We start from the raw sequence: 16,541 nt of genomic DNA, 5'->3' as shown, positions 1-16,541 counted from the left end.
AGATGAGGGACGTTGGGGAGACTACATCCATGTTTTATACAGTCTATGAAACAAACAGCTAAACTAGCTCACCCTAGCTCAATAAAAGAAAGCCTCCAAGGTGCCGATCCCTGCCACAGTGTCACCCCACCCTCCTTTATGGAACCAAGATCCATCAGTTTCACCAGCAGCCTCATGTTTCCATTGTTGTATCAAAGATTGACTGACCTCTAACAGTGCTCCATTAGCGAGTTATGACGCGTATTTAACAGCACAAGGAACCACACCATCAAGCAATATTTATAAAAATATATTTCACAAAGTAGGAAACGATACAGGGTATCTTAGATTACAGTACAGGGAGTAAATAATTGAACATACACATTTATAAGCAGTAAAGCACAGTAGAAAATATGATCTGCATGTAGGACTATTCCATATATATTGTTTAGTCTACTGAGAACTGCCATAATACTGTATCAGTACAAACTGAGTACGCACGCAGCTGTAGTGCCATTGAAATTATCATCATGTGCAAGAGCTAACGTGCAGAGACAAAACCTACCACCTCATCGAAAGCTAATGACGTTAGCAGTAACTCTATGTACAGTACAAGTTTATTTTATTGATATCATACAGTGTAAGCGGACTATGCACATGTGTCTCCGTTTTTAATGCAGACTGTGTTTCCTAAATGAGATCTGATGTTTGGTAGGACTCATGTACTCAGTTATCAATTGGACTATTGTGCTCAGACACTAACTGCCGGTACCTCAGAGTATATTGTGAGATATATTTTACACAGATTAACGTGTCAGAAACGTCCCATTTATGTGGCTCCAATTAATAAGATCATCTTCCTCCTTTTTTTCCTTTTTCTTTTTTGGAAATGGTAACTTATAGCTCTTGTTTGCCTGCTTACATCTACTCTATATCATCAGCTGCGATAAATCCTTGATATGGTTTGGCTGTTAAGAAACAGTGATCAAGTGGTTGGAAAAAACAGCAGAATGTCAAATAATCTAAACACGCTCACGTCAAATTGTCAGCACAGAAAGAATGATTAAAGAACAGAAATACAAAAACTCAGAGAACAATAATGAAGAATCAACACTCTTGTCAAAAACAGTAGATTACAATTGTATTTAACGTTGCTTCTGTAAAAAGAAGGCCTCAGAGTTTCTACATTTCTCTTTTTTTGTCTTCACGTCAGTCTTTTATAGGCTAGTAACACTTGCGACCCACACCTGGAGCGTGTAAATACAAAGAGTTGTATAAAGCAAGCCTTTCCAGGCTTCGAGAGTTTATAAATGTGGCCACCAGAGAAGATATCAAATGATAACAAATTCACTTAAAGCCAATACTGCTTTGTCTTTTTGCTTTTTTCTAATCATACATACATTCATCATTGTAATGTAGACCATATATTGCTTTTTCATTGTCATTCTGTTTCAGATTGCCGCACAGCTCGGTGGCATTTGGAGACTTGAAACGAGAGTTCTTCTGCAGCTTCTGAGGTCCAGCTTGTCGTCCAAGGAGTGTGATGAACCAATCAGATTCATTCTTCCTTTCCCTCCAGATGCTACCTGCAATCCCAGGGTTTTTCTGCTACTGGCAGTCACGGCAAATGACTAACACCCAAAATACTGCTAGACACTCCACAACGTAATCTAAGTTACACTCCACAAGAATCATAGATCTCCTAAGAAAGACGTTGTTTGGCTCAACACTTACAATGCGCTTGAAGTAGTGGATGACGACTGCTAAATCTCACTCTAAGAAGAATACAAAAAGGTGGCCTCCTTGTGGTTAACTTTTTTTTTTTTTTTTTTTAAACACCAGTTTCTAAAAGCCAGCAAACCCCCTAGCGCTTAATACACAAGTATGTGGACGGAAAGAAAAAGAAAATCAGAAAGTCTTCTCCAGTGGAATCAAAGGTCAGGTCTCGCGGTCACTTTCACCCACAGAGTAGAGCTCCCCAAGTCTCCTGAAGCGTGGGCCCCACTCTCTGAGATAGTCATAGTTTTGGTCTGAGTCTGACGATGCTGTCTCCAGCGAGCTGAGGGATCCCGCCATTGATCCCCGGCCCTCGTATCCATAGATCTGAATGGAATCGTAGGGCGGTGCTGTTGGATCATTGTCTGCCTCGTGGAGTCGTACGTTGATGAATTCATCTACGTCCACGCCGTTTGGGCCCGAGTGCTGCCCTGCCCTTGGCATGAATTGCAGGTCTGGCTTGATGTCCTTGCGGGGCAGGTAACCATTGATGCCATCAGGATTCTGCAGCGTAGCGATGTCAAAAGCCTCGGTGTCCTCCTCGCCGCCTCCTTCATCATCGTAGCGGATGATGTTTTCTCTCACATCCTCGTCGTCTTTTATAATCAGCGGCTCATTCTTGTGTCTCCTCAGTGTCACAAATAGAACTACTATTACTGTCAGAAAGAAAGGTGGAGAGAGACAAAGAGAAGACAGGAGAAGTCGAGGTCAAGCTTTGTCTGGCAGGCTGTCTTTGGTGCATAGAAAACATTAATTAAAGTGGCAAACAATGGAGAACACTTTGGATTGACAGGGATTCAAGAGAAATCATGTGTCAAGTGTATTTTGTAAAATCTTACATGTGTTTAATCTTTACAAAACACATTCTAATAACATCCATCACTGCTCCATTCTGCCTACAGACCTCCAGCACTTCTGTGAGGACAAACTTTTTTTTTTCTTTTTTAAGTTCTAAGGTTATTTAAGTCATTCACTATTTTCAATGCATTTCATTTTTAGAGGATGACCTTTTGTATCTATTGCGGTTTTTCTCAGTTGCTTTGGTCAATTCCAGATCAGAATTTAAAACCCTCAAAACTACTTGTTAAATCTTCTCTTTATTGTGTCACCTGTGCTCATCAAAAAAAGAAGTTTCTCATTTTTTTTGAACAAGTTGCAAATGCTTTGGGACATCCATGCAAATGATTCTGTACAATTCTCTGCTGTTTCCTGCATTATCAACTGCTTATGTCATGTTGATCAAAATGGATTATTATGGGTCTCTGTTGAACAGTCACACTCTCCACAACGTTTAGTCAGTAGTTCATCCCATCGGTCTTTAAATGCAAAAAGGTTGAACAAGTTCTCATAGTATGTCAAGCATGTTTCCACACATTTCCACCAGGCTTCTTTTCTAAATCTGTCTGGATTGGTAAATTGCTCCCTGGTCAATCTTGACTTTCTCTAACAAATGTAAATGTGTGAAGCACCAGATCAACCAATAATCAGCCAGTTTTGTGAAATAGTGCAAAGGTTCATCTCATGAACCATCAGCTGGTAAGAATGTATGTGCACTTTCCTCTGTACAGACAGTGGAAACACGTGTCCTGTAAAGGACAACAAAGATCTATCACATTCATGGACCATGGTCTCAATCAGAAGCTTACAATGGCTGAGGTTGGTTCAAGGATGCAGCCAAAAGCTGGGAGAACAACTGTGTCATCAATCATTCAGACTTTTTGTGGACAGAGAAGATCTGCACTGCATAGACACTTTTTCCCCATAGAGACTCTTCTATGTTCACATTTCTACTTTTTAATTTTTATTTTTTCTTTGAGCTATGCAGCGCCTTCTCCTCCTTTCTGGAGCAATGATGGGGTCAGTCAACAGATTACAGCAAAAACAGTGAAAGTGAAAATGTTTATTTTGTCCAGTCTCTTGAAATCAACCCCCCCCCCCCCCCCCCCCCCCCCCCCCGAAACAGAGACTGGCTTTTGCAGGTAATCCATGGTGTTTTTCTATTTGTACGAACTGTTTTGAGAAATGTGCTTCCTGTTTTGCAAATGGCGAGGATGAATCAAGAAACATACCAAAGTGACTGAGAAAAACTGTAATGGGTAACCTTGAAAAATAGAGAAAAAATAGATCTTTTATCAAGGTGGCACTATGAAGGTTCCTGTTAACATTCTGGTAATGGCACTGGTAGAAAGGAACACCTCACCTAGCAGGAGAATGATGCAGGCCAGGATGGCGATGAGAGCTCCCATACTGAGGCCGATAGGTAAGACGTAGGCCTCCACGTTACAGGACTGGACGACACCATCTTTACTGCACCCGCAGACTCGGATGGTCAAGGTGTTGGTGCTGCTCATGGGTGGATTCCCATTGTCGGTCACGATGATTGGCAGGAAGTACATCTCCTGCTTCTGTCGTCGGAAAGTATCGTGCTTGGCCAGAACACTGATTGAATTGTCTGTCAGACAGAGAAAGAGGTAAAAACCAGAGATGAATTTTTGCTGGATGTGTGAAAGGAGCCATCCTTATTATTCATGCTGGTAACAGACTGGAGTTCTATTATTAAATTGTGTGAAGATGAGTGCAGCGTGAGGGTAAACTAATTTCACATCAATCGTCACTAGGCTCCCCCGCACCATCAAATTCTAATGTTGTTGATAGATTTCAGCCTTTTTTTTTTCTTTCTTTTTTTTTTTTTCTCAACAATCCAATTTCGGGATTGTGAAGGAAGGCAAACTGGAGTTGGCTGCCCCCCTTTGAAAGCTGAAGAAATAAAGGGACCATGGCAGGCGACACTGACTTAGAAGATGGCACATGTCGACCCAGAAAGGTGCCAGCTGCTCTTTGATGGCACTTCTGTGAAGCCGCCTGCTCATTAGCTGGCTCTCCTTACCCTGCTCACATAATCAAACACCGGCAGTCCCATATGAAACTACTCCTGCTGATGTTATGGAGGATGTACAAGACTTTTGATGGTCTAACCTTTGCCTCTTTGCTTCTTAGAGCTCTGAAGGAGAGAGGGGAAGTGGAGCTGGAGATGAACGCTTCAGGGCCATGTTGAAACATTCACACTGACAGAGCAAACTTAATGAAAAGATGGAAGACTTCATGATAGAATTATTTGCTTTGCACGATCCGTAATTGATGTGAACATATGCTCAGATTTATTTTCTTATGAGTGCTGCCTAAAAGTGGATCGCTGTGCTTTGTGAGCACCAACGTGTCTGACTCTATTTGGATCACTCTGCAGCACACAGCCAGTGTGCATATAGTACACAGCGCTGAAGGAAAGCGTCAGGGCGTGTCCTCGTAAACAGGTCATTTCCATTTTCTTGGCAACTATCGATAGTAAAAATAGATTGAAACATCTCCTGCCTGTCAGCTCATCTACAGGAAAAGATGGCAACTGATAGAGAAAGACAGCTGTGCTGATAACCTTCAAACCACGCTCCAACACTGCTCACTTCTGATCTTATATACACTTTCTGTTTTGGTGTGTTAAAAGAGTTTCATCAGAAGATTCTTTGAATAAAGTGAGCGCAGAGAAGTATTAATCAGCAGCACAACAAATGAAAACACCCCTTTGAAATTACATTAGCCATAAATAAATCGTGGGAGGTTCCAAATGACAGCGTCGACGGTTGGCATGATTTCATCAGTCGGAAAAGTTTCTGTCTCTCAAGTCTCTTCAGACTTCAAGAAGTCAAGTACAGCTTAGTGAGAGGACTTAAATGCTTAGGGTAACCACTAAATTCCACCGCACGCGTCGCGCAACACAGTGCAGCGCAGTGTCGCGCCCTTGCGGAGCACTTAGCTTCCATTGTCATCTCTCAGGCAAATTCCACTGCAAATGCTGCTGAAGCGCCGGTGCGTGCCCAGGCGCGAGAAATACGCTTCAGGTCTATTTTCTGCGCGGCCGCTTCCAAACCTCATAAATTCACTGTCGATAAGAAAGCACTAGACAGGAAGTCACTCAGTGAAGATTCCAAATAAAACACAATGCACAAACTCTCAAACATAAATTTCTCCCATAAATACATCACATCTGGAGGCACGTGCATCAGGTAAACAGTCAGTCGGAGGGTCCCTGACACAAAGGCATGGATGAAGAGAAGCTGATTTTGGAAGTGGAGAAGTTCAACATTCTGTATGATCCCAAACATCCTTTTAGTAAGGATACAGGCAGAAAGGACAAGGTGTGGACTGACATATCAAAAGTTATGGGAGTGGATGGTGATCGTGTGATATCACTATTCATATGAGAGCCAGTGACTCTCCGAGGACCAGCCCTCCCCCTCCAGATTGAGCAGAGCAGTGCTGCTCAGTGCGCTGCTCAGTGAGGTTTGACAATCGGACCAAGACCATGGCGCTCCGCTGCGCGACCCATGCGGTGGAATTTTGGGGTGAGGGTTATGGGATCCAAATAGAGGATGCTGTTCTGCTGTAATTTGAGTCAGGTTTGTAAACAGAAGAGCTCTCATCTTACACACACTGCAAAACTGGAATTTTATCAAGTGTTTTTGTCTCATTTTAAGTCTTGTGAGTCAGTCCAGAAAAATGTCATGTTTCAAGTTATCAAAAGACAAAAATGAGGTCTGAGTTTCTTCTAACAAATAAAAGAAAAAAAAAAATCTGCCAATGTCTTAAACCACATTACTTGTTCCATTGACATTTTTTTACTTGTTACAAGCAAGTCAGACCTCATTTTTGCCTTTTTTTTTTTTACTTTTTCTTGACTAGTCAATTGGATGTGGCTCATTTTAAGTCAAAAAAGACATTTTGTTCTAAAAATAAGACAAAAACACTAGATATTATTTCTTTTTTTTTTTTCTTCTTTTTTTTTCTTTTTTTTCCAGTGTACATCAATAAGATTAAGCCTTGAAATGACCTGCTCTTTTGTCCCCTTTGGCACACTGTAGTCAGGCCAGTAAATCATCTTTGTCCTACAGCCTAATGATGGGGTTTGAGTGGCATATTTTACAGAAAGTAAACCCAAAGATTGAGTTTGAACTCCCACCATAGACTGTAATACACAGACAGAGTGAGGTGCACTCTATTTATGGTTGACCATTTTGATGAAAATATATTGAAGTAGAACAAGGCAAAGTAAAGCACTCCCTTTTTTACTTTCATATACAAAGTCTCAGTAAATAATAATAATAATAAAAAGGTATCATGATCAGACCCTGATGTAAGGCTCTGAAACTGGTGACATGGACATATGACATGGACCAGTGAAGTCTTCAACAGTATTTACAACCATAATAACAAGAAATAATAATAGATAATAATGATTTACTCAATAAAGTCATGACAGTGTAAAAAAAAAAAAAAAAACAGTTATGGGAGCAGAAACATGCCCAACTTCGATGACGCAGGGATGGTTTCTGCTATGGACAATGTGGGTGACCGCCCTGAGCACAGTCTATGTGAGGGTAAACCTTGTGTTTCAGGCCAGTGCCCCTCAGGTACGTCATGACTCAGGGAGGCGATCTTGATGTGATGACAGTGTTTCGTCTTGAACAATCCTTATAAATGTTCAACTGAGATTGAATCACTTGTGGCCTTCTTATTACAATGTTTTCAACTTGCTGAGTGTACGGTAAAGCTACAGTGGTTGGAGTGTGTTTGACAAGACCCATGAAATCAAATCAAACAGCATTTCCGTATTAAGCTAGGTGTGTTTTTCTTCTGCATTCATCCAAAGGAATAGTTTTAGAGATCCTAAAAACATCAGGACACGTTACTGACAACTGTTCCAGCAGTAGCGCCAACACAACACAAGCAAACCTGCTCCAGAAAATACAGCTCAGAGATAAACACACAGCCGGCAGAGGTACTGGAAGAAAATGACTCCAAAGATTAACATCCAAACTGAGAGGCGCTGACATTTTGAAGGTTTTAATGCTGGTCAGTGAGCTGCAGGTGAAAGCATGGTGAAATACCTCTCCAGGATTGGAGGCAGAGAAAAAGCTCAAACTCTCAGTCTGACTTGTGTACGAGGCTTTTTTTTTTTGGACGAGTCACCATCAGCTGGGGTTGTCAGCTCGATATGAAGCGGGAACATCTTTCTCTTCAGTCTCCGTGTTAACAAAATGGAAAATAGATTGATTAGGTTTACAGTGCTTATTACCAAAGGCGTTTTAGTTGGTTTCACACTGTGTTTACTCTAAATAAATCCCGTGCAGCTTTTCAAAAAGAGGAACAACAAATATATCCAGTTGGGACAGGAAATCATCCTCTCTGTCTTTACCTCAACAGAAGCAGCTGAGGCCACGGCAGTGGGATTATGCTAATGGCTAAAATGTGGCGTATCATTAGAGTCAGTAAAGAGGACTCATCAGGTCCCTGATCTGGATCAGTGATGCTCCTAACAGCTTTCAGAAGTTTGCTCACATTAGCCACAAGAAGCCAGTCACAGACTGTGTCAGAGAGCCCAGAGTGTCTGGGATGGACTGAGGGAGCAGGTCATCAGTGCTGAGTTAAAACAACATTAGCATGAGGAAGGAAGAGTTAAGTCTCTACAGTCAGCTGTGTGTGAGTGTGTGTTGTCTCAGTAACTGAGTAAAGAAGCTGTGCTCTGCTGCGGCCCGCCTCCTGAACACTGAGCTGTCAGACAGCTCAATAACGTGTATACAGTTGGCCAGCGCCGTGGCCATTTTCCACAGCGTGGACAACCCCTAACCTCTTCACTGTTCAATCCCTACAATTAGACTCATCATCGCAAACAAAAGCCGCACACAGAGGCTCACAGGAGCCTGACGCTCTTCACTGAAGTGTCTCCCACAGCTGCCGATTCAGATAGAAATAGTGGCTGAAGTGGTGGGGGAAAGCTGCGATGGGCTTCTTTTCTCTGCTAGGGATTTTCAACAGCATGGACAAGTGGTTGGTGAGGTATGTGGGCTATAGAGCTGAACCACAACATATATTTATCCTCAGGCAAGGCAGAAAAACAAAGGCCTGATCTATCTCTCTACATTACTGGTGAAAAACTGTGTGGTGTTTTTTTTCTCTCTCTTCTGGTAACAAATCCAGAAAAATCTCTTAACTGTAAGTGCTATTGTCCCAACAATTTCATGCTACTTCACAACCCGACTGAATGTTTGTTAAAGATAAAAACCCAGTTTTATGTCAGTTTGTTGGCAGGTGCTGAAAAAAAATGCTCCTTTTTTGTTGCCATCTGAGTACGGAAGACATTAGGGCCACTGGGGAAAAAAAAGGGTAATTTCTTTTCTTTTCTTTTTACTATTTTGCTCTGAGAAAGGAGTTAGAATTCTGAGATTGAAGTCAGAGTTCTGACTGTTTTCTCAGCATTCCAAGGTTTTTTTTTTTCCCTCAGAAAATAAAGTAATAATAAGCAAAATGGATTTTTTTTTTCTATTTCAGTGACCCTAATCCTCTAACTTATTAAAGCCATACTGATCAAAATGTAAAGATTTTTTTTTCACCATGATGGTCACAAACTCTGTAAGGGTTGTGATTGCCACAAAATGACATCTTCTTGAAGAAAAAAAAAACAACAACAAAAAAAAAGGAAATGCTTTTCAAACTAAAGAAAAAAAACTGTTGGGTTTTGTGAAAAAGTACAAATGAGGACTAGGGCAATTGAAAAAAAATACATGAATGAAAAACAATGATAAGATCCAATATTTTTCTAGTCTTATTATCTAGTTGTCATTTTCATTATTATTATTATTATTATTATTATTATTATTATTATTATTATTATTATTATCATTATTATTTATAATAATAATAATAATAATAATAATAATAATAATAATAATAATAATAATAATGATGATGAGGAAAAGACCTTAGTCTTATTAATGTATTTTTTTTCCAGTTGCTTTATCCTCTTTTGTAAAAAAAAATTAAAAAATAAAATAAAATGTTTCTCTTCATATTTTTGCACACACATGCAGAATGGTCGAATGAATGAGAAATTCTTATCTCTGATGTCATTTGAGAATTGAGCCAAATTGAAACATTCTGGTTCAAGCATTTCCTCTGACTAATCCACAGGCAACTCATATCCTTGCTCACATACCAATGCACCTGTTTCAGAAAGGTTCTCTCTTGTTTTTAAATATGAAAAAAAGAGTCCGTTTGATGACCTGATTTTTATAGGCTCTTTCCTTCACCAGCGAGAGGTTGCAGTACGTTAGCCTGCAGCTTCTGCGTTGCAACAGAAGGTTAGTACCATATGAGGATTTTCTGCCCCAAGCTGAAGACATTACACAATGTCATCATGAACACAGCCTGTTCAGAGGCAGCTATGCAGGAGGAGGCAGGAGACGGGGAATGGGATAAGGATGGAGGAAAACAGCAAATAAACCAATCAGAGTATTTAGCAAATAAATGTAGCACCATCTGCCATGCGGCAACAGCTCTGAGACGTCACCCTACATTGAGCTGCAAGACTACCAGGAGAAGCCATTTGGATCCCAGTCATTTAGCTTCCCTCAAAATGCACTGGGGAGTAAAAAGAAGCTGGTGTCCAGACAATTTCACATCTGCTAATTGTGAGCTACACTGATCCACCAGATTTCATCTCCAGTTCGGCTAACGTGCCGCGGGTGAGAGATTAGACAGGAGAGCCATTGGAGAAATTCGCAGAGAGCTCAATCATCCTGCCGCACAGCACTTCGTCCTCTCCCACTCTCTCTTCTTACTCACCTGGGTTGTTTTTGATGGTAAAATTGGGGTTGTTGAGCATCTCAGGGACGAGACGATAGTCAAAGTAGTGGCCCTGGATGGGGTCGTCTTTGTCCACCGCGCTGACAGTCTGAATCAACTGTGTTGGAAACAGAGAGACAAGAAAATACACAGAGGAGGTTGAGAGTCATTAGAGGAGGCAGCCTATTCATTACTCTGCTTTTGCCTTCACAGATTGCTGCAGTCTAATACTAGCTGGATCACACCTGATGAAATATGTGCTCTATTCATTCCCGGATTTTGAGATTATTATCAATGAGGTCCTGTCTCGTCTGGCACACTTTCCGGCTCCTGGCTCTATCTGTTAATCTGTCACCACAGGTCTTATCGTGCTGTACGTCTTTATGATTGATTGGAAATTAGAATTCAGGCCCTGCAGGACAGTTTTCCCCTTTTCTCCTCCTCTCCTTTCAATAACGCTCCCCATTGTACGCACGCGGGGCCTCCTGAATAGGGTCGATTGATGAGAAGGAGAATGCTAAGTACTTGTCCAGGATTTTTGGCCGGGAGAAGCAGTGTGCCATCTGGAGGAGGACATGAAAGACAGTCTTGAATTATGATCCGTTCTGATCAATCCTGACTGCTCTCATTTCCCCTTTGCTCGGCGCACACCGTGTCAAGGGAGGGCCGTTGCAGGGGAAAGAGACCACACTCCCACCTCCGTGTTTCACAGTGAAATAAATAGGCTATAATTCACTGTGGCCAATCATTACAGGGGAGGGGAGAGAAAGAAAGATGGATCACTGCTTTGATAAATGAGCCACTTCTTTCCTTACCTGTCCAGGTTTTCCATTTTCACACAGAAAGGCCTCGTATTCCGTGGCAAACTCAGGGGCATTGTCGTTAATGTCCATTACTCTGATGGCCACAATCGCCCTCGATATCTGACTGTGGTTTCCTGATAGATAGATAGATAGATAGATAGATAGATAGATAGATAGATAGATAGATAGATAGATAGATAGATAGATAGATAGATAGATAGATAGAGCAGAGGAGAGAAAATGAGATAAATTGGCATTAGTTCAAGCTTAAATTGAAAACTCGAACACAAAAAAAGGGTTACTCATGAAATCCCAGGTAATTTCTGTGACCTAGTTTTAATTTCCTTTATTTCCCTTCTTTATTCCTCCCTTCATTTCCTGAGCTGATGGGAGGACAGATGAGAAACCACATCAATCCACATTTCAGCAGCTATCAGCCATGCAAAGCAGGACTCCAGGCAACACAAAAAAGGAAAAAAATCCCATTCAAAGTGCTTTTGAAAATCCCCCGTACACGGTAATGTTTAAAACATGAGGGTTAAAACATGCATATTAATGAGCCGTTGGTAACTGAAGTCTAAAAAGACAATAAAGGCAGTTTAATTAGATTAGATTGGATTGGAATTATTCATCACTGGTAATTGACAGTCCCTTTCCAGAGACCCGTAAACGGTTGTTTTTATAAAAGTGTAGTTCAAATGTCAGCCTTTAAAGTAATTATCTCATAATGTGGTCAGGAGAAAGCTGTGTCACTCTGTGACCGGTGACACTAGAGCGATTGAGGTTTTGCAGTTTTAAAAAACTGGTTTGTTCATTTTATTTTGGAGGCACTGAGTCTGTCATTACTGCCACTGCTCGTCACACTTGCACCAACTCTTTTTGTCAAAGCCTTCACATCATAAAAACTTGCTCAGTGTCACAGTTTAAAAAAGATTTAAAAGGGTATTTGAGAAGCACTGCTGGAGCTCGGGGGTTAAATCCTGTGTCCCTATGCAAAGAGGTTGTAGTCCCCAAAGCAGAGAGCCTAGATTTCATTCCCACATGCAAAGTGTTGCATTTGTAGGAGTCCATACATAATTCAAAGAAGAAAAATTCCCAATGTTTCTCATATGCAGGTGTTAATTTTAGCATCTTAATAGCATCTTAATAGAGATTTTCATTTACTGATATTAGTCTTAAATACACTTGTTCAGGTTGGGATAACTACTTAGGTTTATCATATAGGCAAAGATAAGATACAGTTCTGATAATAATCATAACATTGGTATATGGATGATGTTAATATGTAGAGCTAAATATCTTACTACAGTGAATGGAATAAACGTTGTTGTATGTTCAAGTGCCATGTACAGTGGCACATGAAATGACCTTTAAGTAACTTACTTACTGAGAATAGTAAGATGAACTTTTGAAAAAAAAACAACAAAAAAAAACAACAACTAAGGGTTAATATAAAAAATGTAAAAATGATTTTGTGTATTGTCTGTATCATTGTTGTTAAGTGTGAAAGCATCTCCTAAATGAAATTTGTTTATATGAATATATGTGTTAAATAAAAATTAAGTTCCAAAAAAATTAGTGTTTCACAAGGGAAAAGCTTCATCGCACATCTGTTTTTCAGGACAGGTGTGTTGGAGGGTCAGGTATCCTACAAACAAATCAAAGGTAAACACCTGTGTACTGTCTCGTGCAAAGAGAATAAATATTTAATGCAACATTTCAGTGCTAGACCTTCATCAGGCAAACAGTTTGAGCAAGGGACATTACGGGCTCTAATTTCGTGGTGCAGCGCAGGGGGTGCAAGCCTGGCTCACCCTGTGCAGTGTTAATTTCATGTGGCGCACCGCCGTGCACTGCCAATTTGACAATTTGGTAGACCGTCTGCACAGAGATGGGTGTGACACGGGGAGTTGACGGCGCACCAGGGGGAGGTGTCAGCAGATTCATGTTGGCGCAGTGACAATTTTGTGCCAAAAAGGTGCCCTGAAAGCTCGCCAGCTCCAACCTGGTCAATCTTCGGCGCAAAGCGGAGCGCACCCCACGCAGCTGTAATTTGGTGACAGGCGCACATGTTCGCACATGTCAACAAAGCCTCAGAGGCAGGTTTCCAGAGTGTCAGGCACATTTTAATGCAACAAACAATCACAGTAATCACTATTTAATGTAACCGTCTGAACCAGCATATACATTTGTATCTATATTAACTGTCCCGTCACATCCGATGTCAGATTAAAGCCGTTTGTCATAATGGAAAGTTAACCTGACGGCAGCTGGAAGTTTGATGCACATCTTACAATTACACAATGGTGTTTGAGGCCCGCTACCTTCAACATGTCATGAAACCAGTTAGGGCATCCTTTTGTGATGATCTCATCATTTCAGCAAGTCTCATGAAGGTCTGGTGATATTTTCAAAACAGTGTTATGATCAGTTCACTGATAAATTCAGCAATTTCTGCAATTTATGAATATAAAGAGGTTTCAAAAATCTGCACACACTCAGTCTGAACATCCATCATTCTCACATATTATCCATGATTTAAACAATAGTTAAGCAGAATACCCCCTCTTTAAATATGAATAACACATTCACCTGACCGGTCCTGAAAAATGTCTTATTTCAAGTTGTTTGAAGAAAAAAATGTGGTCTGAATTGTATTGTAACTAGTAAAAAAAAAGAAAAAAAAAAATTGCCAGTGAAACAACAGAAAAGTTACTTGTATAAAGACATTACTCTAGTTTCAAGCAGATTTTCTAGAAAATATTTCTTACTCCATTCCAACAACAAGACATTTTTCTGGACTGGTGAATTAAATGTGGCACATATCAGGTATAAAAAGACAACTTTTACTTCTGTTTTATTTTTCAGTGGATGAGTTGAAACATTCCCCACAGATGGATGTTTCATTGGAATTGTTGGGTGAGTCCTAAAAGACATTTTCTTTTAAAACTTTCAATTCCCCCTCTTCGTATTTAAAGTGAACAGGGAGCGGAAGACGGGATGCCTCCCAAACTGAAGGCAACAGACTTCCATTAGACGGGTTGAAAAAGAGGAACGCAGTGAGGGGAGTGGAAATTGAGAGTCTGATAGACAGTGATAGATGGATCAGGGCAGTGGGATACATGGCCCCCTCCCTGCAAAAGTGCCTTTCCCTCAGCAGCAGACAGGGAATGGAATCTGATTAGTCAGATGTCAACTGGTGCGAGTCGGCAGAACGCGCCTCCGTTTGGGTGGCAAATGGCACCGGAATAGAACTGGGAACACATCTATCCCTCTTCACGCTAGAGAACACACCGGCTTCCCCTCCCCATCCGTGAAGAATAGCAAAACTGCCATATTTATTTTGGCAAATTCCTATTAGGTGTTCTGTGAGATGCCACTATCTCGAGCCACAGTTACTTTGCCAAGAGGCATGAAAATACGCTTTAAATATACGGGTGCAAGAAAATGACAAGGCAGCCGGCTTATCAAATAAGACACATCCAATTCCTCCAACGAGCGGCTTCGATGGCGGGATGTGTCTGTGCCGCACGGCCCAAACATTATGACAGCGCTGGGGCTTTCATTTGTTCTGACAATTAATGTGTGTTTCCTTTGATTAAGGCAAGAAAGGGAGCGATAGAGGATGAGAAGGAGAGAAGGACAGAGAGATGGAGCAGAAGAGGAGAGGGAAAAAAAAACTTACAAGCTGTGTCAATTTCTATTCCAATAGCTTTAAGGGGTACATTAAGCTTTATCACAACGTACAGCCCCCCTGAAACAATCTGTATGCAAATAAAGCCTTACATATGGTTTGAGCTGTTTGTAGCTCTGCCGGCAAGATTTTCTACGTAGTCAGTGAGTTTTGCGGTTCGCAGATGTTCTTTAATCTGTAATGGATGCTGGCGGTGGAGCAATCCACTCCGGAGCCTGCCTTTAAAACTGTTTATTTGATACGTCTTAATGTTCTTGCACTTCCACAAATTGACTACTGAGCTGTTTAATTCAATCAAAACTCAGCAAATCAACATATTTAATGCCTCTGTGGTTTCAAATGCTAATTGTTTGTGGCATATTGTGAGAGCGATTAAAGGAACTGCTTGTAATCTTAAATAGAGGATTGTGTGTAGCAGGTCACTGGTTGAGTTGACTGAGACAAACCACAGGGACACCGCTTTGAGCATGACTCCTCCAGTCAGAGCTGCGTGCCAGTAAAAGTCCAGCTTGCGATTTGAGAATGAGGCTCATGAGGGAGCATGTTCACAGCAGGGGGGGGCAGTCAGGAGAGGGTACTTACTGACTTCCGTTGCTGTGACCGTAATGTTGTGCCACATGTCTGTCTCTCGGTCCAGAGGTTTGGCGAGCGTAATCTTTCCGTCGTCCACGTTGATGTTGAACTGCCTCTCCAGGTCCGTGTGCCGGTCGATGAAGTACCTACAAAGACAATCCACAGCAGACAAAACTTTGGGTTAGACTCCCTGTGGCGTTTTGGGGTTTGAAGGACTAAAAGGCACCTTTTTCATAAGGAAAAGACTGAGAATTGTGGGATGTCAATAATTGTCTGAGGGCTTATGGCGTCTCCTAGGGAGGAATTTGAACTGGATGGCCCCCTGAAATTGGAATTTCATACCAGGAAGTCAGGGTGTTCCACACCATCCCCGAGTTTACATTAGCCACGTTTACATGGAGCCAAATATTCCGAATAGAATCGGGTTAGAAGCCCAAACGGAATGAAAATGCTCCATATAAACACCTCATTCGGAATAAACAGGCCGAATCTGAATGGAGTTTCATTCTGATGCACAGGGGTAGAATTTTCCTTTTCCCATTCCGATTAAAAGCAAAATCCCGTCATGTAAACGGTGAATCAGGAAGTTGTCAGGCTGGGTTCTGTCTGGGCATGCTCTGTCCTGACGTAAACAAGCAGTGACGTATGACGTTTACTCACATGGAAACATGGCGGCTTCCAAACAGAGCACACAGCACTGGTCTGCGTCGGAAAGTTTGTTTTTAATACAAACTCTCAAAGAACTAGACATTGTCGCACGCTTTGACGGACACAATAGCAAAAGTGGGTATGACCCCAACAACTTTCCGTTTTTCAAATGAAAAATAAAAATAGATAAAATAGCTGTTCTGATTGAATGTCGTGGCACATGTAAACACCAGATCAGAATAGATGTTGAGACATGTTAACAGTTCGCCTGAGAGCTTCAATCAGAATGATTATAATCCAGATGAGAAAAAAGTCTTCATGTAAACGTGGCTACTCAAAGATGGCTGCCCCTAGTACTAGCGCAGGAAGGAGGTGCTACCGGGGCTGCAGCCCCC

The 16,541-nt window shown here is 41.3% G+C and overlaps 1 protein-coding gene across 2 annotated transcripts in view; it reads right to left on the bottom strand.

Annotated features, from left to right (window-relative positions):
• Window positions 1-273: 273 nt before the first annotated feature.
• The window catches only part of cdh8 (cadherin 8), a 172,581-nt gene continuing 156,313 nt past the window's right edge, over window positions 274-16,541 (bottom strand). Inside the window, exons 8-12 of one of the 2 annotated variants that reach the window (XM_074666074.1) lie at window positions 15,508-15,644; window positions 11,244-11,365; window positions 10,429-10,546; window positions 3,956-4,207; window positions 274-2,405 (exon numbers count right to left, since the gene is read on the bottom strand). In XM_074666074.1, coding sequence (XP_074522175.1) covers window positions 1,918-2,405; window positions 3,956-4,207; window positions 10,429-10,546; window positions 11,244-11,365; window positions 15,508-15,644 — 1,117 coding nt within the window. In that variant the 3' untranslated portion in view covers window positions 274-1,917. Of the gene's footprint in view, window positions 2,412-3,955; window positions 4,208-10,428; window positions 10,547-11,243; window positions 11,366-15,507; window positions 15,645-16,541 lie in introns of both variants that reach the window. The other variant, XM_074666073.1, reaches the window with a different exon arrangement.

This window comes from Halichoeres trimaculatus, unplaced genomic scaffold (assembly GCF_033239565.1).
Source record: "Halichoeres trimaculatus isolate MK-OKI-2021-1 unplaced genomic scaffold, fHalTri1.1 fHalTri1_scaffold_3, whole genome shotgun sequence".
Taxonomy (NCBI): Eukaryota; Metazoa; Chordata; class Actinopteri; order Labriformes; family Labridae; genus Halichoeres; species Halichoeres trimaculatus.
The sequence above is the reverse complement of the archived record's forward strand: the minus strand, read 5'-3'. Positions and strand labels throughout refer to the sequence as shown.